Source organism: Ostrinia nubilalis, chromosome 8 (genome assembly GCF_963855985.1).
Source record: "Ostrinia nubilalis chromosome 8, ilOstNubi1.1, whole genome shotgun sequence".
NCBI lineage: Eukaryota > Metazoa > Arthropoda > Insecta > Lepidoptera > Crambidae > Ostrinia > Ostrinia nubilalis.
In genome coordinates, this window is record NC_087095.1 from 10753059 (window position 1) to 10778312 (window position 25254).

The 25254-nt window shown below is 35.4% G+C and overlaps 2 protein-coding genes across 2 annotated transcripts in view; one reads left to right on the forward strand and one right to left on the reverse strand.

Annotated features, from left to right (window-relative positions):
• Window positions 1-658: 658 nt before the first annotated feature.
• LOC135073956 (large ribosomal subunit protein bL32m) lies at window positions 659-1780 on the reverse strand. Its single transcript, XM_063968226.1, has 4 exons — window positions 1621-1780; window positions 1267-1503; window positions 1050-1177; window positions 659-871 (listed from the first exon to the last, which is right to left on the reverse strand). Exons 1-4 carry the CDS (start codon window positions 1706-1708, stop codon window positions 734-736), a joined length of 591 nt encoding a protein of 196 aa, XP_063824296.1. The 5' UTR covers window positions 1709-1780; the 3' UTR covers window positions 659-733.
• Window positions 1781-1984: 204 nt separating this feature from the next.
• The window catches only part of LOC135073949 (all trans-polyprenyl-diphosphate synthase PDSS1), a 54006-nt gene continuing 30736 nt past the window's right edge, over window positions 1985-25254 (forward strand). The window contains exons 1-3 of the mRNA XM_063968213.1: window positions 1985-2235; window positions 13270-13467; window positions 20194-20333. Of these exons, the coding sequence (XP_063824283.1) occupies window positions 1999-2235; window positions 13270-13467; window positions 20194-20333 (575 nt within the window). The 5' untranslated portion in view covers window positions 1985-1998. The remainder of the gene's footprint in view (window positions 2236-13269; window positions 13468-20193; window positions 20334-25254) is intronic.

Consider the following 25254-nt stretch of genomic DNA (forward strand, 5'->3'; position numbering starts at 1 on the left):
CTCTGAGCTCCGATTCACTCTCTTTTTCGTCTTTTCGTAATAATGCCTCTGTTATTTCACTTTGTACTAGCAGTCTACGACTTATTTAATAAGAAGAAACAGTATTGCAAGCTTAATTCAATAATATTGGGTGGTAGACCAATAAATGTTATATCGCATAGAGAGTCGCGCGTAACCTTTTCGACGACAGGCGCGTGGCGTGCTTTCGACGCCGGCGCCGCGACTAAAACAATAGCAAGCCATGGGGTGGGAAAAGCGCGGAGAGCTGAGATAAGGTCTTTATTTCGCTCACAATGAGTAAGCGACAGGCTACTAAAAATGAGAAATATGTGTAACATGTAAAAAAAAAGTTATGAACGAAAATGTGTTAGGCGCGGTCGATTCGACGCCGCGCGCCCGCTTGAAGGTTAATTATTATCATTTTTGTTAAATGTAATTTATTTTGAATAGAAAAAGGAATCTGTTTTGTAAGAATTATGATATAATTATTATTTCTACTAAATGCAGTTTTTACCTAGCAACTACGCTATCCATTTGTGCTATTATTCTATTATGGTGAGAGAGATAATGTGAAAGCCTACTCATTTGATATTTATATTATTTATTTAGAGCAGTATATTTTGGCATTTAGTGTTGGGATTGATGAATAAAAATAAACTGAGATTAACCCTTTTATTTTATTTTATCAATGATTAATGATAACTAATCTAACACTTAAGTTTTTTTTCATACTCTATGCTAAATCTGTGGGTTTTACATCTTTAGAATCTGAAGGTTCTTGTGTAGACTTTTGCAGCAAGTTTTTGCTGAACCAATGTGGTCTTTCCTTTTTCATTTCTATAATCCTTTTGCCTTTCCAGAATTCTTTGGGCTGTAATAATTATAATACAAATAAGTAAGTTAACACAGATCAATAAAACAAAATACAGCTAAAGCAATTACAATATTAAAGATTTATTATTATGATTATGAAATATACATGCCAAAGTATCTTCAGTTATTAAAATGCTTATAAGATCTTTAAAGCTGTTGAGATATCACAAACATACCTGATCTGGGACATTTTCTCCTTCATAAAGTACAATTACTTCTTTGTCAATCGGGCTGTTACTCAATTTTTCAACTATTTTCTCTTGTATTTCTTTAGTTTCACTTTCAATTTTTTTGTAGCAGTGTCCTGAAATAAGTAACATTTGTGGCTTACATAATGATGTACCAGCTGAAATTAGCGACTATTAATGATTGCTGAAGACAGAAAAAACATACCACAAAGTCTTCCCGATTCATAGTGATGGCCACATTCTTTGCACACCAGAATGTTTGTTTTAGGCTGTAATATCTTTAGTACATATTGTGGTGAACCAAACTTCCTTTTCAAACGCTTCTCAATAGTTCTCCTAAATTTTGGAACTGCCATCAAAAAACCATCACCAATAATATCTTGTAGTGAAAACTTTCTGGGTGCTAACGGCGCAGGATTATGGACATAGGCTAACGCCAGCTCTGTAAAGGATAAATTTAAATTATAATTTTTAACTACATTAACAAAAGAAGAAAAGGCTGATTACATTTTTACCAAGAAATATCTACTCCTTATTACTCTGTTTACTTCCTTCCTACCTTTTGGTGGCTGTCCGAAAAAACTGTTTAGAACATTATGTTCAATTCGACGAATTACGTCTATAAAACGAGATAGGCGTGGAATCATTTTATTAATAAATTGAACGTGGAAATTAACATGAAAATATTATTTCAGCATTCAGTCAGGCCAATTTTTTTAGGTTATTTATATATTTTTTTAAATTTAATGAAATGTCAAGTCAACCTTTTTTTTTAATTGTCAACCCTTAAATGCTTGTGTGATAAATAAATTGCAATTGAATAGTCCGATGATCAATTGAATCGATTGGTATTCTCGGTCAGAATATTGACATTGGTGACAGAAAACTTTTTCGTAATGGCAACTCAGATGAAAAATGGCGTTTGACAATCAGCTGTATGAAAGTGGGGAGGAAAAGGCGAACGTCTGTATTTTACGTTCGTTATGTAGTTCATGTCCTCAAGCGTATCGTTGCAGTTGTAACTATGGCGTGTTTAAGTTCCAGTAGGCTCTGTGCTCGTGTTCAAGATAAGTTATTGTGTCAATTTGGACATAAAGTTCGAAGGCAAACTGTATTTGTGAAACTCAAACCCCCTGGACCTTCTCCTTTGCGGATATTTGGAAAGACTTGCCAGGTTAGTTACTTTTTAATTTTATTTGTTTCAAAATATTTATTTATTCCTAGAACTTAACAAATTTGTTATTTTTATTTATAGTAAATATAACACAATGTTAAATCATGTCATTCATAGTGAAGGACTTTTTACATAACCGCAGGCATGACATTAACCTCTACGTCAGCTGATCGTAAGATTTCAGTAGATTTCTGACTGAATCTATAGAAAAAAAATTGGCAAATGTAAAGATCAGACATGATCATCATAACAAGTCTACATTATTCAGCGCAGTAAACGAATTTATTGTAAATGGTAAAAGTGAAATCTTCGCGTGTCGGTGGACAGTGGATAGGTTCGTGCGCGCGCGACACAGGTTTGTTGGGTTTGTTCAATGATTTTCACTCATTCTTGAAGGTATTTCACTTTTACTTTGCACAAACAAGCTCTGTTGTTTCAGATAATAAATCTTTTGAATGTACTGTGGACATCAAATAATTTGAACAAGATTCTAATCAGTAAAATGTGATTTTGCTATTAGAATCTAATCAGGAACACTCAAAAGGAATTTTTATTTTTGCTTAGACTTGTGGGGATTAATACTAATGAATGTTGTTAGTAAAGTAATTATGGTAGGTCTAGGTATTTTGATTGCGGGTTATGGCCGGCGTCGCCGCCAGCCGCCGCGCCCGTGTGTGACAGGCACCCGCGCCGCGTCTTGCTTTCTCGCGCAGGCCGCAGCGTGCGCGCATGCAATGTCCAATATCGACGACTAGCGCAAAACTTTCTAAGCAACAATTATTTTTCGCATTAATATTTCATTTGCTCCTTCATTCGCAATTGATTACAGGTCGATTTCTTTAGTTTGTCCTCATTGGAGCTGAAGAATTTTTTCAAAGCGTTAAAATATTTCCAAGCCAGGTATATTTTAGATTCTCTAATAATTGACTATTAAAGTTTGTTTGCTGTTTAAACTATATTAGGTAGGTACCTAGATCCCTATAAGATTTTATAAAGAAATGTTTGGTCAAACATTCTATGGTCAGTGAAAGTTGTATGATGATGCGTTGAATTTTTAATAGCTCGAAATCTGGGTAAGTAACCTGTTGAAGGAGTGTTTATTGCCTTTCTTATTTTATTCTAGTCCATTTGGCGAGCATTGACCTCGTTTTGTCGCGAGACATTTGCACCACTCGGGTTATCGTGCTTAGATGTTGCGTGTCGTCTAGATCCTTTTTTAGGAAACCTTGTGGTTAAATGCTCAGGTTTTAAAAGTGCATGCAGAAACAGTTTTCTTGATCAATGTCTGAACCTTTCGTTAATTCTTCCAGTCAGTTTTTGCTTTGCTAGAGCTGCTAGCTGAAAAGTCGGTAGAGTTTGGGTGCCAGGACTGCCAGACAAGACAAGCAGGTCCTACTGTTGATTCTTGCACCGATTGAAATAATCGAAAACTATGTAATGGATTTCTTATTCTTATAACTTCGTCTTCAAAGGAAAAGTTGTGCAGTATACCCTCACTGATTGTTTCCGTTTCGAAGAACTAAGCTAGATATGGTTCGAGTTTGATGTTTGCAGGTTATTTGGGTGGACGGTTGAATGGGCCCCGCCACGTAACGTCCTGCGTAAATGAAGCTCAGTAGAAATGCGGAACACATAACTATTTGTTCAGTCGACATCATTGTATAAGAGTTTGCGGCAACGCATACGACGTAGCATATGTTATTTTCGACTTACAACATTTTCTTGAATCCTAAATTACGTGATGACAATACAAAAGGGCATAGAAAGCTGGAAAGTCATGTTTACGGCCATCTACGGCGATTCGTTTTATGTTCCTATTGATGCTAATAGTGTAATTTAGTTTTTTGTAACTCATTGTTTCATGGTCAGGAATTTTCGCAATACTTCGTCACATCATTCAATTCTAACATAGTATATTTGATTTTGATGTAAATTACGCAAACTTGATATCTCGTTGGTCGTTGTAAAAGCGTGGGTTAATATTGTGACATCGAAGACCACAACCTTGTGTCAGCAACGGTTTAAGAATCCACCAGTAAGAAGCGATGTTTTTAAACGCAATCAATACTACAGTATATTATAGCGTATCTCACGATCATTCTAATGAGATCTAATTTGGTAGGTAACATCAAACTTTTCTCTAAGCCAAAATGACAATAAGAATTAGAGAAAAAAGCTCTACTTAACAACTTAAACACTGAAAAATATTAATAGTGTCCGAATATCGTCAAATATAAGATTTGACGATATTCGGACACTCGTCATTAGGTATTGTCATTAGGAAAACAAGTGAATCCAACTTACGAAAACGGAACGGCCAGACACCGCAAGAATCAATAGGTAATATAGAATACCTCCTAGGCTATAACTTAGATACTTAATACATTTTTGTTACAAAACCCAACCGAGCCTCGAAATGCTCGTAGCGATTTCAAGCTGTTTTAGTTAAATTAACGACGGCTGTTTCTTGCTTGATGTTACTGCCAATAACTTATGACAATGAGCAAATCGCCCGGAGGATCTTAAGCGTGATAGAGTGACGTCTTGTCAAATATATTTTCATACTTAACCAAAGAGGGGGCACTATTTACTGCGTTGATTGCTACTCGGCGTCCTTGCAATGACTGCATGCGCAGGCTAGGTTGGTACAATTGGGCAACTGCGTTTCGGTCGGCTCTTGCAAACAATGAACTCATCAACGAAGTCTGTACAACTATTAATTGCCCCCGCTTGCGCGCAGGACGCAGTTATTTGATAAGGACCTACACTTCTATTGAGCAACGGATAATATATGATTTACACTCGCAATTTTAGAGATCTCCGCAGATGATAACTTTAAATGTGGAACTAAACTTTATGTCATTGAAGATAGATGTAATTGAGATGCGCGTGACGAGTATGAAGAGTTAATTGGGTATGTTTTGAGCACAAACATTGACGTCCTTGTAATAGACTTCCATATTTTATGGAAACTTAAATAACCTTGGAATATCCATCGTAGCTGATACATCTAGTGATGCTCATAAAATTCATGATTATTATGGGCTATAAATAATAAGCATGTTCGAATTTTTGAGAGCGTGACAGAGTTATTTTGTAATGCACCTTGGCTACATCGCTTGCACAGTGCAATTCTTTTAAATGAAGCAGCGTTGCATTAGTGGATGTTAAGATTGTATGTACATAAATATAACCTAGAGGTATTTAATGGGCATTGCGATGTTTCCGCGAAATCGCGTTTCCATGCCAATGCCAATACTCTCTAAAAGGATCTCTTATTTCCATTCGTTCAGTAGGCTCTGTAGTGTATATTGAAATTTGATTTTTTTCCAAGGATTACTTTATGTTATTAGTGCGTTTCCTTATTTGTGTGTTTGCTTGTCTCGCTTTGTTTTTAAATTGTACTCTAACCAAGGTTATAACTTTCAATGCCTGCAACGCAAGGGCATTTTGTTAAAATTCCAAAATTGATAAATTGCGGCTCGTAATTATTAATCCTGTGATATTTTAAAAAATAAAACATTTTAGAGTAGGTACCTTTGTTTATTTTCAAAAGATTCGTTTTGTTTTTTCAACGAGCGAACGACACAGACTATATCATAAGTTGCAATCAGGTTGAAATTCTCATTTTAAACTATTGTAACGCGTTTTTGCGTAGTTTTACATGAAAAATGATCTCTGACCCTCTCAGATTGTTATTTATTATGTCTTTTCATGACACATAAAGTGCCCAACAATAAACCCCGTAATTATGTATTGTAAAGTCAAAGTAGGTAATTACTTTTATGAGAAGTCGTTTATTCCAGGTTTAATTAAAATCTAATTATTTATTTCGATAAAAACGCATCATAACCAATAATTTCACAAATCTTTAAGTACCTGCCTATAGTAATTAACCTGTATTTTTGAGGTGGTCTAACACGATATTATAATAAACTCATTAACAGAATTCTTGAAGTTATCCAGGCCGTTTAACACCAGTATGACATACTGTTGTAATAAAAAATTAAAGAAACTAACATCTTCATTATCTTCTATAGTGAAATTCTACATAACACTTCTCACCTAAGAATACGAACGACTAAAAGTAATTTGGATGATGTAAAAAACTTTTAAAACCAAATATCCTGGCTTAAAATGAAGAATAATAAAATCGTAGCTCTATGTAGAGCTTGCGTATCAGACAATAATAAAACATAATTCAATATTTTAGTAATTTTCTGTCGTAAAACAAATGAAAGCGTTATAATTAAATTGCATTGATGATATAGTATTTTCCATCAAATTAATCGGCCATGCGACCGTCATATTTGTTAGAATATCTCTTAAATCGGTGCGCGCACGCCAAGGCGTTGCATGCGCGCCGCAATTTTACCTGCCTCCACATAATCACGGCTTAGTATGATATTGACCCTTTTCGACTGACCCAGACTCGGGCGATTATGTAAACAAATGTTTACCGTTGACATCCAGCTAAGCCCTCATTAGAATTCTGACAACTTAAACAAATACCTACAATTATTAAGTAACGTAAGCACACAGCCATGAAACTTTTATTAGGGCGTAGTTTAATAATAGTTTTATGGTCGTCATTAAATATAATATTTCCGTATTATTATTTGTAGTATTTTATGATTTACTGCTCTCAGCATTAATCAATTGTTACTTGAATTTATTATAATGAAAAATGTGTCATTAAAGCATTGTTACGTCTGTGACGTACGATTCCCATTAATTTAGTAATTAAATTTATTACGAACTTGCCTACAAAGATTTTAAATTTTGTTGTATGATGGGGATATAAATTGCTTATTCTTGAATGTATTTACTTAACGCTAGGTTTAAATTGTTGGTCTTGAGTGGTGATCAACAACTGAAATTACTAAGGAATGAATGAGCCGAGTATAACTTTGTATTAACCTAATTTCGCTTTGCATGCCGTCTTGATTGCCGTCTGTGCTACGCGATTACCGTGGAATTATTACTTGTAGGTATTTTTCAATATTCATTATGATAATTTAACCCATTATCTGTCTATCTTTAATATTATAATGCAAACCTTATAATTTGGTACAAAATAATAAGCTATTTTCAATTTAGATGTTGCAATATGGAAGCGTAGTGCGTTGAAGTCTTTTGGACGGAACTTGCGCACGCGCCGCGTAGCTCATTTCGTGTTAATTAACAAATTAAAAAGTACGATTAGGTAAGTGACCTTAAGGGTTAATAAAACAGGTTCTTTGTATGAGTTTCGTGATTGTAGTTTTCTTTACAAATGGTTATTGTTAATGGTCCTTTCCTTTTTATACGTTTATATTGTTACGTCACACTTGCTGGAGTAGATGTTTGTCTAGTCAGTATACCTACTTACATCATCGGGGAGGGCAAGGGGTTAACTGAACGTGACAACAGTTGACAGTCTAGTCGTAAAGAACCGCCGACTTTTCTTTCACGTCAGTACAGGCTATTCATAATCGGTGATATTTTTTGTAGAATTACTTCATACGCACAAAAATAATGTTTACAATGCGTTATTATGTGTTGAATATTTTGTCGAAACGAAAGTAAAAATTGTACCCAAATGTTAATACTGTTTAGCGGTCATTGTCTCATCATGACTAAACTTAGGTACCTAATTGCCATTTAACTAACTACGTTTTAACGAATCTGTAGCTAATGTTGAAAGTTATTTTCAAATTCACAAGACGCAAATTTTATGACTCACTGAAATGGAATAGCCATCTAGTTACGTTTCAATGAATAGGCTCACTTTTCTAGGTAACTGCAGCTGGAGACATGAAATTCTTGCAAACAATTATAATCTATCAGAAAATATGTATGTATGTATTGTAAATCAAAGACAAAAATTAATATTAATCTTAAAAGCTAGCTAATATTTATGAATAATAATTGTAATTAACAATCATGAGCATATTTTGAACTAAATTAGAAATTGTATTGTAAATTCAGACTGTGACAATTAAAACAATTATTTGTTTCATTCTGACAAAATTCGTTTTCAATTAACTCATTCGACTTAAAGTCACAGTACATATGTGTTTTAAGAAATGTTTCGGATTGCTTGTATCGCAACAGAGCCTCCGTTTAGCAACTGCACACGCAATAAGCATCTGTCAATTGCCAGGACGTGTCAATTGCTGGGCGCATCTATATTAAGCGCTCGCGCAGGAGTTCCGAACGTTCACTTTCTACAGTTTTAATTGTTATGTACAAACAGTACGCTGTTGCCAGCTCATGCAATTTTACGTGCGCGAATGCTGTTCATCATTTACATCAATCATGGAACTGTATTTTAATACTGTTCCTACATTACAGCGTTATTATTAGTAACATGTCATGTTCCAGCGATGTATAGCATAGCTATTACAAGAATAGTGTATGCCCATTGAGCTGCAGTTAGTGCTATTTCGTAACCTAGAAGCTGATACCTATTTGCAGTCGTCACATTTAACACCTATTCACTAATCATTTGCCATTCATTATGACTGGGTTAAAACGCAGCACAATCGAACTTAAAATGCACTTGAGCTCGCTCTAAATGTCATCTGACGATCGATTTTGGTTGTCGCTAGCTTAAGTGAGGAAGGAAGTAAAATTTCGCTTCCTTATCAAGTTCCGCACATCGTTGCGTGTACTTTATATTATGTAGAGTCAATACACGCTATGGCTTTACACTATAAGCAACAGATTTCGATGAATCACTTACGGTTACAAAAGGATGCTGTTAATCTAACACGACTGATCTACTTGTGTACAACAACTGAATTACTTGACTGCTGAAATTTTCGTAATTTGAATGCAAGTGCAATGTTGATTTTAAAGCGCAGGAGCGTGGTGTTGCGAGTCCGAGTTTGTTTGCGTGCACGCACAAGACACGAGGCTTTTTACATCATGTCTTAAGCATTCATGCGGCAAGTCTCGTGTTTGAGTATTTATAATACTTTCTGGTTCTCTACGTAAGGAGTCAAAACTTCTTAAAGGTATTTACAAACTGCTAGTTATGTGCTCAGTGTATCGACTGTTACGTCCAAGCGCTTGCCGAATAATTTGCTATTGCTAAAATATACGCCGATACTAAAACATATTAGACCTTGTTCCTATCAGGAACTAGAAACCGTTTGGTAGTTAATTACAGATACATATTTACTCGGTGGTTAATGAAACTTGTGTTGGTTCAATAGGTACTGGGACTTAGCAGTTTGTTTTGTACTCAGTTTTATGTGTTTACTGTGAATATTTAAGTTTCCTTAGTATTTCGTCTGACGCACAAGGTTTGTCCAGGGTATTTTAAAGGAAAATAATTGTATAAGAAAATTTAATTCTGAAAATGGTCAGTTTAATAATAATATGCAAAACTTTCTATAATAGGCATGGGAATAATTTATGAAGTCGATTAATTTGAGTCGATTGTATTCATGGTGTGACCAGTTGAAGGGAATAAAACAAGTGCGCGAGTGAATTTATTGCGAGCGATTTATGTAGCTATTAATTCATTGTGAGTGAAAAACTTATTAGTATTCCCTATGGAGGCGTCTGAAGAGTAGCTCAGGTGACGTGCGTGAAATCGGTTGGAAGTAATTATTATTCAGCGCGGTCGAGACGTCACAATGAATTAAGGATGTTGCCAAAATGCTTCGGGAGCCTTGCATTGGTTACATACTTTCAGTATCATTAGTACTTCACGAATATTAATAGCTTGCTTATTTTATATACATTGAAGTACTATAATTATTATTATGGCTTGCCTGATAAAAATACCAATTATAGTAACTGCGTTAAAAATAATATGTCAATTGTATTTTCAGTGTTGTTAACACTAGCCCAAGGTAACAAGTAGAGCTTTGCAGCCAATTTGTCTTACGTTTCAGTGTGGTCGTTGATTTAGGCCACTTAAGCCTAGTGATTTTATTACACGTTACTTTTCACCTACTAAGTTAATCGAGGCTACAGTCACCCATTGTGGTACGATTTCCAATTTACTGTAATAACTGTTTCATTAGTACGGGCAAACTGGAACATTAATTAGTCATGGTTGTTTACTGGATGTTTTCGTGGCGTGCAAAAAGGTCGCATTTCGGATAATCATCATTAACAATAACGAGTGCAAATGGTTTGTAGATTCGGATAGCTTTTTTCACATTAAAAACTTGTTATTGCATTGCAATCAGATATTTTTTATCTATTTAGTTATTTGCTCAGTTGCTAAAATTTAATTTCTCTTATTTCCAGGGTCCCTAGTTTGTAGTTAATTGGGCTAACACAATATCAGTCGTGCACGCCAACAAACAATACGTCATTCATTATAAACGTAATGTTGTTTACAAGCAATCGAAAATAGTAAAAAAACAATTTTTAACAGCGATGCTTTGAACTCGTAAGTGCATACATTTATTAGAAAAACTAATTTCAATAAACAGTACGGAGGCTTCCGTGCATTTTCATAACTTCCTACGATCCTAGATTTGATGTAGAGTTAAATAATAAGTCAAATAATATTAGTACTTTTTTTAATTGATACACTTACGCGTGAATGACCTAATAACGCTTCCGTTTTTTATGTGTACGGAACCCTGAAAAAGGTATCCCCTTATGGCACGCTACGTGCAACTGCGAATGCATACGTGTGTGAGGTTTTGCAACGGCTGGCCCATCGGGTGCGGACTGCACTCAGTTGCATAAAATGTTGCGACACACGAATCGCGGTCACTGCCGCGCTGCATAGTTAAGGGCACCGCACCCTTCCACTATCGAATGCAGGCTCTAGGCTCTGAGCTATTAATTGATACTACGGTTGCCTTAAGACAAGTATTTGGTCTTAAAAAATGTCAGAAGATCCGGCTGGAGCTCAATATTTGGTCTTAAAAACAGCAGAAGTTCCGGCTGCAGCTCAACGCATATTATAAACGAATTATACATTAATTTATCATGCAATTCTTCTATTCATGTTAGTGTCTGTCTGGAGGTTACTCTTTAGATAGTTGCAACTTATACATGTGTTTAGAGTCGAATCTAATAATGTTAATAGAGGCATTAGGTAACTTGGTCTTCAGACTGCATTCTATTTCTGAGAGCTTGCAAAAAGTTGATTGTCCTTCATATTAGTGCATTCCCGTCATTGTATAATTTGCTGTACGATCTATTGAGTAAATAGTGCATTATACTATGTTTAAATATGGATATCCATCGTTGATTTTTAACTTTGAGCGTCAACCCTAATTGGACCACTTTTGCTTTTGGTTTAAGAGCTGTAGTCAACGGCCTTCCGAGGACGTCGTGACGAATACTTTGAGAATGTAACAAGCTTGTTTTTGAATCGGTACTGTTAGTTCACCAGTGAAGGATTCGCCAAGTTACTGACGCGTGGTGAAGATCAACCATTGTGTTTTAACGGAAACACGAAATTAACAGCGGTTCGTTTGATATAGAGTCGTAGGTGTATCTCCTTCCTCAAAATTAAAAATCTGTGATAATGATTTAACTTTTGTTTTGTTAACCCAACGGGATGCTTCAGTGCAATATCTACCTGCTTGATTGATTGACAATTGATATGTCCTCTTTTTTGTATTTAAGTAAAGTCGACATTATAATTTAAGGGTAATCATAGCCTTGTAATTCAAGTATTTACAGCAAAAGAGCACCAGAGGTTGAGCATTTTCTTTCAGTTAATCAGCAAGTCAATCAATCACATTGCATAACTTCTTGTACAGTTAAATTGTCAAGTGTTTTAGTAATGAAGCCTGTTTTGTGGACCATAAAAACTAGTTAATGACATATATGGAAACTTTCATTCATGAATTCTTCAATACGTTTCTTACGTTCATTTTCACAATATTCGAGACCACCATGAAACAATTGGGTTTCCTGTTATTGAACATTTTATCTAATGGATTTCTATTATATTACTTATTGTATTTTCTATTTCATTATTCTACAATGTAATATTATTCTGTTATAATTATAAAATGTCTTATCTTTACTTTGTGTTAAGAGTGCAGTGATTGTCGTATTTGCCTCGATCGGGTGAACGTAATGCCAACTTCTTTTTTGTTGTCCTGTCAAGTGAATAAAGAATTCGATGATTATTAAATAGAGCAGAACTTATCTTGTCTGTAGGTTTCCTAAAATAATTAATCAGGATGGAATAATATTAGTTAACTTCTAGGTAGGTTATAGTTTACAATAACTTGTTTTCGATCAGGGGAACTGTTTGAAATCTCTACTACCAAAAATTATCCGGAAACTTGGATAATTTTAGAAAACTGAATCACTTTTAACTTCGTGCGTTTGATAATTCTCATGTTATATTTTTATTTATTCGAAGATGTGTTTTGAATAGCCAATCAGATTTCCTTATTTCCACTTCTCATCTCCGCTCCACAAAGCTCCGCTCCGCGCTGCGCCGCCGCTGCTGTCAAATTCTATAGAAAAACTAGCGGCCGCCCGCGACTTCGTACGCGTGGATCCCGTTTTATCCCCTTTAAATTTTTTCTGAATTTTCTTTGCTATAAACCTCACGGAGCCCGAGACCTTTCCAACGAATGCAAAACCGTGGAAATCGGTTCGTGCGTTCTGGAGTTATAGCGTCAGGAAGGAAAACCCGACTTATTTTTATATAGTAGATTCTTCCGCCCAACACTTCTCCGCTCCACTCCTCCTTGATGGAAACCGAGCCTAATATAGTTATTTAATTTTTAGCGTTAGGAGTTGCATCTCAAACTAATAATAAGCGAAAGGTCGTTCAATTTCCGCCTTAGGCAGCTCGATTTTTTCAAGTTATTTATAACTAGCTGACCCGGCGAACTCTGTTCCGCCTTAAAGGCAATAAATAAGCCATCGCAATTTTTCCTTATTTACTCACCGTTTAGACCTACCCTGGACTACGACAAACATTTTAAAACCAAAATCAGCTCAATCGGCCCAGCCGTTCTCGAGTGTTAATCAGACTAACGAACAGCAATTCATTTTTATTTATATAGATTTTAAAAGAAGCCTAATATCGTTGTTAATTTCCAGAGGGTAACAACATGCGGGCCCGCCTGTGGCTCCGGCGGCGCGAGCGCAGCCACCTCGTCGGTCGGCGTGGCGCGCCGCCTCGCCTCCAGCCTACAGAGCACAAGCACCGGCTCCCTCCCAGACTACGGCACACAAATCGTCGACCCCTACCGCTTGCTTGAAGACGACCTCAATGGCATATACGAAGACATACGAGCGGTAAGTGTGGCTACGATATTACAGTAAAACATTGGGTTACAAAAGTCCGTCCCACAAAAGTACTGATTAAAAGAAAGTATTGATTAACTTTGAGCGCTAAGCATGCGCTAACAAACTTTAAGCTTTTATACATATTTTAACGAAGGTCTTGGGTTTATAACTCTAGGCTCTTGCTCTATACCAACATCTAACGTTATTTATTGATTCTATAATGTAGAGTTATAAATGTCTTTCTCCAACTTGCGAGAGAAATAATGCTATCGTGCAAAGTCCAATTTTATTGTCTACATGTCCTTCCTTATAATTTGGACTTTGGACCTGTAAAACTGGCCGCCAAGTGTAGGCCTGAGGCCGTAGACATTCGCGCGTTAAGATGATCACCAAGCCAGTTTTGGCATTGTTCAACACAACACAACAATGGCACTAGACGTAACCTTGACCTTTCGAATAAACATGCATCTATTGAATATGATTTGGCGTTATGATGGACACTGATCCCGCCTCTGACATGTGACCTGGCATCACAAAGTACACTTAAGAGATATACTCGTACTACAGGCAAAATTCATTTATTAAAATTAAATCATAACATTTGAATAAACGTTTGCATCTGACATTAGCTGGGCGTGACGCTTAATGTCTAAATGAACGGTGTTTTGTGTGGCACGTATGTGTAAATAGTGCAATGAGGAGCGGTCACTTCTGTTACCGTTATCATGTATTTACATTAATTAGATTATTATTAGCATCCATTAAATCTTGGTCACATGTAGATGAGATTATGAAATATTTTGTCGGCCGTTTGGTGTAGTGGTTCAGAACGGACTACTATGCCGAGAGGTCCCGGGTTCGATTCCCGGCCGGGCAGAAATTGAAATGATGAATTTTAATTTCTGTGACGGGTCTGGGTGTGACTATGTATAATATTTATGTATTTAAAAAAAAAAAGTATATAAGTAGTATATCCGTTAAGCTAGCACCCATAACACAAGCATTAAGTTGCTTACTTTGGGGCTAGCTGGCGCTGTGTGAAATTGTCCAAAGATTTATTTATTTATTTATTTATTTATTTATTTATTTATTTGCACTGGTTACATGTTTTAAAACAGCCATTCCTTTTTACCCGACAGCGCCAGAAGGAGGGTTATTATTTATCTTATTGTCATAGTTTTTTTTTTCATTTTTCATTTTCAGTGCTATAGTTAAACTACAGTGGAACTAAACAATTAACTTAATTATGTAGTAATTCTAACGTAATAGCATGTAAAAAACGTTAGTTCGTAATATTTAAATCATTTTGGTCTTGATTAATTCACAAATACTATTTTTAGCTCATTTATAGGCAGCACCTTATGGATACGACTTCCGTCAAGGTCGTAGCGCTTATGCAAAATAGGCAGCCCAAATACTTTGAGTTAAGCTTTTAAAATAAACGTAAGTTAAGTGTGACCTTAAACTCACAATAGATATTTTGTGCGTCTCAAAAGAATGGTGTGAATTTAATCAAACGCTTCTATTCTGTTTATACATAGTACATAATTTGTAATTTGTTTGTCCTTACACAAATAGAGTACGCCATTGAAAATGTAATTCTACGGGGCCTTAAAATAAGTGCGTGTTGGTAGTTATTTTACAAACGAGACAGGTTAGTTATTGGCTTGATATTGGTTATTATTTTGATGAAAGGGTACGTAGTAGGAATGCTCGTAGTCGTGCCCATTGATCGGAAGTGTGTCAAAGTCATGACGTGCCCGCACGCGGGCGTGGGTTACACAACGCCTGCGCATCACCGGTAATTGCGACTAGCGATTTGGTCGCTTCTGGGAGTAGAAGTATCGGTGACTAATAAATTCTAAACAAATTATATGAAAGGACGATTCTTGATCCGAGTTTCGCACATTAAAAAGAAAAGAAAACAAATATGAGCTTCCATAACTCATTGGATTGGGTTAGTAGTAGTTTCGCACGATTTTCCTTCGCACGAATGTGCGAAACGTCCCCTTTCAAAACAATTTTTTTTTTAGTAGGCGTTTCGCCCGGAATAAATCCGGGCGAAATGTAATGAGAACTAGTAATCGCATACTAATAGTTCAAAAAAGAGTCGATTCGCACGCGATTTTAATACTTTTAATACATCCGGGCGAAACGCCTACTAAAAAAATATTTTTGAAAGTTCGCACATTCGTACGTTTCGCACATTCGTGCAAAGGAAAATCGTGCGAAACTACTACTAACCCATTGGAGGGTTTTCTGTATCGAATCTTGCAGGTTCGTGTCTTTATCAATAACTTTGGATACCTACCAGTATGATACCTGTAGCCTTCTAGTTTTTTTACATTATCGCTTACGAAATATTTCATGCACTCAAATACCGGTTCATATTTAATTAATCAGTAATTAAAAACGTGAAGCTTTAAAAACTTTAAAGTTCAACGACCGCTTCAGACAAAATCAAGAGTTAAAGGAAATGTAAAAGAGGAATTCACTTAAGATGAGCATTTCGCATTTCCTTTATAGATAAAGAGAATATCAGATTGGTGTAAATTTATTAACTGGACAGTGACTACGAGCTTTTGAATGTTATTTATTGATCTTTAATTGCAGTAAAATAAGGTACCTACTTGCCTGTAATCACTTCAATCTGGTCGTAACCCGATCGGCATCGTGATTGTCGTTTATCTTAATGACCCGAACGAAAGGTCAGTTTTTTTATTGGCTTTTGGCGACGTGATTATTATCCTCTTTGGTTCTGAATTATGTCGTTACAAATTTTTGTTAATGTGTATATAATATGGGCTTTTATCGCGCTAATTATAGGAAAACACTTGAAGAATTTTAACGAAGAGTATTAATTGATTCCTGTTAAAGATTATCGTTAATAATTTACTCGAAGCGTAAAGAAAGATTTTCACGGTCTTGATGATGATTGTGCATTCATTACGAATATAAGTATTATGAGAGTACATTCATTTTAACAATAAAACTTAACGAATGTGAAAACTGAGCTCGATCATTTGCGCGTTCATGCCTACTCAATTGTAAGTTGTGCTTAATCTTAGAAAGTGATAATCATGTTTATAATTTCGTTATTCATGTTCATGCCATAGTGTCTAAGATACACAATTTAAAACAACTTGTTTAGGAAATGCCTATTTTCAATTCAAATGTTTCTGATTAAAGTTCCGAAGTTTTCGAATTGTGGAATTTAATTAGCAAACGTTTAGTTGTATTTTCTTGCAGGATAGTATAGTCTAGACGTTTTCCTAGATAGATATTTACGTTCAAACTGGTAAGTGAATCTTGTATTACCAGTGAAGTACCAACGCAGTGCTGCCAGTATTGACCACGGCTGTGGCGGCCACTTGCTCGCCTACTTTCTGTTTGGAAAACTCGTCTCTAACTAGGCTCCCTACGTGGTCAGTGGTTGCACATTTCTTCACATCAGTTTCCTACATGGAATGGTATGGAAGTTGCCAGTTAAGGTACTTCATTAACACTGAGATTATAAAAACGACTAATGTTAGAATCAAATCCGATTTTATACTAGTAATAAATAGTGTAGCAGATTATAGTTACCTATTATGATTTTTTTTTTTTTTTTTTTTTTTTTTTTTTTTTTTTTTTGGATTTTGTTGTATTCGTGGAAAAATTTTTTGACCTTTGGGTATCTGTCGATGCGAGTGAACTATGTGATTTTGAAAAAATCTTTTGAATATTTATGAGAAGCGAAGTTTCACAATTGTTTTCATTTTATCATTGTTATTGTATTGTACTTGTTATGACAACCTGTAACGTAGCTAAGCAAATAAAACTTAATTTGAACTTTAACTTATTGTGTTTTTATGAGACTATTGTTATTTCGTTTCTTTTTTACCCGATTGTGTTACTCGAAAATTTGGAAGTCACCGTAGAAAACAATATGCTCACCAAGTATAAAAAAAACAATACCAATTTGCAATTTCCTTAAATTACGTTTCGAATACAATTTGTATAATATCGTATGTATTATCTTGTGAACTTTAATATCGTAATCATCAATGATAAATCTTTCCTGTTCCGAATTAATTAAAACCATAATGAATGGGCTTTGTAATAGTGCGGCGATGGAAAGTGCATCGTGTGAAATCGCGCGAAACTTGAGCTTTGACCTTCTTACTGCTCACCAGGCTATGCAGGAAAAACTATAGATACTTTCTTCAAAATAAAAAAGTATTCAATGCTAATTTCGCAAGACAAGTACGAAACCTAGAGACAAACTGCGTAACTCTGTTGCGATAGTACCGATACTACAAACATTTTCATTATCGCCGCAAAGACAAAGACTACGTAGCGGAACAAAGTGGTAGGCATCCACTGACGGATTGGTAAAGCACACAAACCATTTATTTATTTCTATTAAACCTTCCTGTTTAATTTGCATACGCTACTCTTGACCACTAATAAATAATTTATTTTGCAAACGCATTTTAGTTTGTCATCGTTCGTGGTTTTATCTCGCATACTGGAGTTCCAAGTATTTTTATTTTAACATATTTTTGAGATGGCTCTACAGTATGTCACTTTCTATTAAGACGTTACGCTGCTTTTATTTCAAGTGTGTGTAGATAAAAAACAAGAATGGTCACAATTTTGTGCAACTCTACAATCTGATAACATTTAGAACTGTGCAAAGTATTCAAATATCAAGTGCCTCTCAAACTGAGAATAGTCAGCATACCAGTCGGTGGATCTCACCGTCCAACCTGGGTTTCGCAATGCGCCTGCGTGTTTAGACCTAAATCAACTTGATTAATGATACAGAGTGCTTAGAAGTTAATTCATTAGAGACAGAAAAAAGCGTTTTCTATGTACGGTTATGGTGTACCCACCCATATCCATTTAATGAGGGCTATCGTTTTAGCGCTCAACAGTTAGCGCCACTGTAGAGTAAGGTCCTGTCACTTGTTAGTCGCGAAGACAGTGGCACCAACTTGTGAGCGCTAAAGTGGTAGGAGGACTATCGCATTTGCACTCATCAAGATGGCGCCACTGTAGAGTAAGGTCCTGTCAATCGCCAGGGGTTGCCAACTGTTAAGTATAAAAACGATAGCCCTCATTACATTCCTCCCACTGTCACTAGGCGAGGCTTGTTATATTACGACTAGAGTAAACTAAGCAATATAATCACCAAACAATAGCAAGAGGGATTGAAAATACTTACTTATGCAGTGTTGTGGTATTACGTTTTGTTGTCAACGTTTACGAAGAGAGTATTGTTTTCGACGACACGACAACGACACCTTGCGAAATCGTGTCGTGCTTAAATGTTTTGACCATCAGCCAAAGAATGCGGCTGTATTCGCACAGACAGAATTTCTGTAGTTCTGTCATAAAGCCAGATGTTCATGGGTGTGCCTTTAGAAATGACTAATAAGGAAACCTCTTGATTTGGAGATCAAAACTAGTAATTTGAATAGTTAATATCGCGGTGGCTTGACTAGTTACGTTAACAAAACCAATCTTAGCATAATATAGGCAATGTTTATGGGCGTTGTAGACGCGGATATTTGCTGTTTTATTACGTGAAATATTAACTTTACTGTTTTCAATAAAACTTAAATTATCCTAAATGAAGCATGATGTGTCATTAAAAAATATAAGAAATCTTTACTGTTCACAATGTAGCATCTTATTGCATTATACAGTGTATGTACTAACTCATATGAAGGTATACTTATGCAAACGCGTATCCGGCTAAACACAATAAAATTAGTGCAAAGCATCTATAATGGGCATTCGTAAATTTTTCGCAACGCTAATGTGGAGATTCGCATTGTCCACAGTTGCGAGAGGACTTGCGTCAAGTAAATGCATATGACACAGTGTGTTGCAAGCTCCATGTTTTAAACGTCAACACTTAAATTTAATCACACTGGTTGCAGATCTACATAGTTTAATACCATTTACGATTTATTATGCCGTAGCAAGGGCTACGAAACCGTAGCAAAAGAACTACGATTGATAACTACGACATTTTGTAACTACACACTCATTTCGTAGCATGTACTTACGAGTATGCAGGTTATTACTCGTAGCGCAGTGTGACATTTTACGTATTTTTAAAATTCTTCGCTCATATTTAAGCCTCTTGGAATTTGCATTATAGCTATTTGTGTAAATATTTACAGGTGGTAAACTTTTTAAATTTTAATAGACCTTTACACTTTGTACCTACGTGCCATGCTTACTGTGTGTTACTTGACGATCGATTGATGTATGCTAAAATAAAGTGTGTGGTTTTATGAAACGTTAATAATAATTATTAATTAATATTCTCCAGCTAGTTAAGACAATATTAGATATACTCATCAGTTACAATAGTTCCAAATCTCATTTTTTTTGTCTTGTTACATAATAGGCTTTTAGTTTGATGTCGTCATTCTATGGGTCAACGTACAGAATGGTACGAGTTTTATTATGTAGAAAAAACGTTTCGTTATCAACTGGTTTGGTCTTCTTATTAATAGATTGTTTTTCTCGTCGTTGCTAGGCACAACCAAACGATACTCAAGTAACATTTTATCCTGAAGGCTGTTGGAGTTTTGACTCTAGAATGTTTATAACTTTCGATTTTGATTTTCCTCATCATTTTGATGCCAATAAGTTATGTTAATCTGAATATGTGTTCTTGTTTTACAATATTCAAAGGCTGGATCCCAACTCGACTGTAGTCCGTCTGCTTAACAGGAGCTGGAGAAAAACACGAACCAGGCGGAACTGAACACCATAGCTACATACTACTTCGACGGGCAGGGCAAGGCGCTCAGGCCCATGGTGGCGATACTTATGGCGCGGGCCGTCAACTACCACGTCTACGGTGAAAATAGGTAAGAGTTAATCAATTAATATCCTTGACATCCCATTATCTGTCTCAAATTAAGCAGCTTGTACGGTACCCATAGTACCGGACAATGGATACGAACAAACTGAAACATATAAATAGTGCATAGATATTATACATAGAAAACCAGACCCACACAATAAGTTCATGCAATTGCACACCAATTATTGTCGTGTGCAGCGATCGAACCCGCGACCTCTGGCATTTTAGTATGGTACGCGTTCCACTATGCCGAGTGGTCGACAAGAATTCAGTAATTTTACAAAGATCATACCTTTTTCGTACAGTGATTTCGTCGCCCATAATAATATTATCTCGTCTCTCATTTTACTCAGCGGGTGGTCTCAATTTTCGTTATATTTATTTCATTAATTAAATTGACCTACACTCCTATACATAGAATAATGCTCATATATTGTATCAAATCTAGAAGTCATCACCTAAAATAAAACCTTGAAAAGGACACCTGTATTAAAAAAATATAATTATGATATCTTTTATACCCGTTTGGAAATTCCAATTGATATCTGGTTTCCTTCCTACACAAGAATTGTATATTATATAATATTCGTATTATATAAATACTAGTGTGAAGTCAAAGGTTGTTAAATATTATAAATTCAATCTGTGCGGAAAATAACCTGTCATCCATATAAATCACATCCGATTCGTCCTAGCGATAAATACGAGGTCATTGTACCTATAAAGTTAAACCGATCAAAGACATTATTTTTCAAGTGCGATTCTGTATTTTGTTTCCGTACATTTTCACAGATCCGTGTAGTTGTTGTTTTTATTTTTATTACTTAGTCGCGTGGACATAGCTTTGTAGTCGTCTAGATGAACACAGACCTTTTTATTATTTAAGTATATGGACCTGCATTCAGTAGAGTTCTCATACATAAAGCTGTAAATTAAATTAAATTTTACTTTTCCCGACTGAGATACTAACACAAATTCTATAGCTTTATTATTGTTTACACAGGACTACTACAGGTTGACTTTTTTTGGGGAAAATGGGAAAAATCCCAACTAGGTGCGAAGATGATCTAACTCGTATATCACTGTGTAATTAAATAAAATAAATAAATAAATCACTAAGTGACTAATGACACGATGTAATGAATTGACAAAATAACAATTTCATTAAAAAAACTGTACCAAACTAGTTTCTCCTCAAAAACTAATCGCCGGGGTCATACTGATTTCTGTAACGTTATTAGGAACAAGGTCATATTGAATATTTGACCTTTAATACACATATAATTGAAAAAAATGATTACAGCAATGTCCGTCGTAACTTCTACTTCTAGTTCGTTCAAAACCCGTTATGTATAAACCGTATGTAAATTAGCTGTAAATAGTGGAGGGCTTGCAAATTGAGAGACCGCCCACACTGACAGCTTACATTGTTAAAATTTTAACTAGATAAGTATCTGGAAATAAAAATACAAAAACTACTTGAGTTTAAAATACTGTACCTGACCTCACGAGAACGTGCGTAATACAATAGAACTCAGTATATCCTATTTATTATAATATGAATTTATGTAATGCATACATCCAGCTGATGATACTCGTACCCGGTAGTCATAGTAAAACTGCGCATCATACAAAGGCCTTAATATTTTACTTATCATTATAATATTTTACCATGAATTTAAACGTCATCCAATAAATATTTAAACTAACTTCCGAGTGTGAAGGTGATTTTTTGCATATAATTACTTCCTATTTCAAAAAGAAATAAAAACAAAACTCTAATTTATAGAAGTCTAGTCATGTATAATCGCCGAGTTATTTGTAATGAAGACAGTTCGCGGCAAACTTGTTTTAGCATTAATAGCCAGCCAGCGTATATTAGTTAACACGCGGCGGCTGCTTGCCCAACTGTTTTGATTTAGCAATATGATTGCGGTCAACATAGTTCAATGTCTAGCTGAGCATTCTTCGACTATTGCGTTTTTCTATATTTTTACAATTTCTCAATGGACAACTTGGTGTGTGCATCTTCTTTATTATCACCTTAAATCGATATTAACCACTTGTTTGAGCGTAAGCTTTGCCACTGAAAAAAGAAAATTTATTATTTTATGCTCTTCGATTTACTCAAGTCAGGTTTTTTTTTGCTTTGGTGTCATGAATCCATCTGCAAGTGACATAAGTCTTACGCTCATCAGCTGAGGCTTTTGTCCCACCTGCCGTCAACTTGTCTGGTCATATTCCCCACGCTAATAATAATACATTAGCGTTTCTCTGCCAGATATGACCTTCTTTTGCACATAGCCTTCAGAAAGTCGAGGTTTTGCGGCATACTTCAAAGGTATAGGTTTTCATTAGAGATCCAACTAACGATATTAAATCCATCTATTTTCAGGGTCTCTACCATTAATATTAATGTTCATTATTTATTAATAAATTCATACTAAAAGAAGTCAAGATCCTGAAAGGTTTAAGTTTAAAGACATTTACTTTTTCTCACGCCTATCCTGCGGTGATTCACGAGACTTTTTCCTTATACATCCTTAAAATAGCCTGGGATTCCTCTAGACTATTGTAAAAACCCTATTGCTCCCGATAAGTACAATTGTATAATCAGCGTTTTTATTTCAATACATGAATAGCAAATTGTCCATTGAAGAGTACGTGCACGCACTCCCTGTGATTCGCCGCTGACTGCTCTTTACATGCTGAGAATATTTAAAGTACTGGTAGATGCGATAAGTGCGTTACGATATTACTGCTGCGAACAGAATTATTTATAAATGAGCGAAATCCTTCATGCATACTAAAAATATCCTTGGAAAAAAACACTCATTTATAGCCATCATAAAACAAATTACTTAACGTCTTGACTGCCGCTTTTTAAGCGGTATATTTAGCGTTATCATTTATTGGTTTTCTATTTTTACTAATTTACGTAACTAGCTACTTAAAAACTGACTTATTGTAGTTCAATGGATATTGATAAGTCTGTGTATAGCCTGACCAGGAACATAAAAACCCTCGCCATGTTGCGGAAAATTAATGGTACTAATTTCTTTTAATGGCAACAGTAACTGAAAACTTCATTGACATGTCACCTTGCATGTCAGTCTATTGCTGTCAAAGTGTAAACAAACTTTATTTTAAATGTGCGCCATTGATTTTGTGAATTAAATTGCTAAAATCTTTTTATAGTCGTGAAAGAAAAGTGGTTCACAATGTGTTAAAGTATTTGTCGAAGAGAAATACTAAGGGTTCGGACAATATTTTCATTGAATAATGTTTCCGACAAAGGTTGTCAAATTGACTGACATGTTTATCGTATAGTACAGTCCACTATGAAAATTAGCTGTGGTTTGTTTCAACTACCAATTTTAAAATTTTTTGTCACTTTCTAAGTGTTGAATTTTATGGAATTGGGAAAGAAGTACCGAGTTTGAAGCGTTCATGAGCAGACATTGCAGTTGAATATTCAAGTTCTGACTTTGATTATTGATGAATAATAAAATAAATCCTACTAGCTCGATTGATGGTTTCATTTAATTTATTTAAACCAGGTTACCTATAATAATATTTTTTCGTTAATTTATGAAAATATCAAATTAGCCCGTAATCCTGAATCCTGATACATAAAGTTAGCCTATTAATTTAACACAGGTACGACTGTACTCAGTGTTGCACTATCAAATGCAATTGACGCGCCTCTATGCCAGGGTTTTTATGTTCCTGGTCAGGCTATACGTTTGTACATTATACTCCAGTTTGATTACATGCAATTTTTATCATCATGTAACGACCCGCAAAGGCAGCTGTTTATGTGCAGTTGGTTACATGAGCGAATGTTATAGCACTTCGCCTATCCGACCTGATCCACCTGTGTGTACCATCACGCCTTATGTGAAGATTACAACTGATAATCTTTATTTTAGCGGTAACTTCAAACAAAAACATCTAAAAATCTTGCCTTTAAAGGCGGATCTTTACTTTACTTATTTTTATACATGAACTGGCTCATTCGAGCAATGTTCTAATTGTGTTACACGGATTTGTGTGATCTTTAAGTTGTACCCTGTGTGTAACTGTGTCTTAGAAATGGAAATCGAATCCAAAATATTTGGATTGAGATATTCAAACTCTCTATCCATTAGAATCTAATCTAATGACTAGATTATAGAGGCGATTGTTACAGGAGATCCTTAATTAATAAGGGTTTTACTAATCTCTAAAATTTGTTGTAACTTGACATTGGAGAAACCAAGTCGAAGGAGACATTAGTGCAGTACAAATAATATTGTATAGTTACAAATACTGCATAATGCAACTGTTTGACTGGTTTCCTATTATGCATACCCACAGCTTTTTAGTTGGTTAAACCAGTTGATGACAGCATGTCTATAGCGCAGTTTATTGATAACGGTGTTTTTATCTTGTATTGCCAACGAACCTAATATTAGATAAGTAACAGTTAAATGATAAGCACGTTTAATATTTGTAGTGCTAATCGTTGGCCCTGCCGTTTGTTGGGTGCGAGTGTGATGTTAGATAATATATCAAGGACTGATTATTGAGATAAAATGGATTGCCAAATTCAAATTGAATGTTTAAAGATCTTACTTTAAATATGTGTGTAATGGTTTTGGTTTTGTGGAATCCGTTCCAAAGTAGATCTCTGGGCCACAGGAAGGAGTGGCAACGGATCTTATGAAATCACACAACTGGCTGCCAGGTGTGCAGGCTAGTCACTAACGTGTCGCTATCATCTGATAGCGCTTCCGACTGGCATACTTTTTAGAAAAATATTTTTATTTATTTTTTGTTTGTAAACACCAGCTTATGGCATCGCATAATTCTACGCTGCCTATAGTATTTTACTTGTTGCCAAACAGTGTAGTACGAGTAGTTAGACAGTGCAATGATAATTT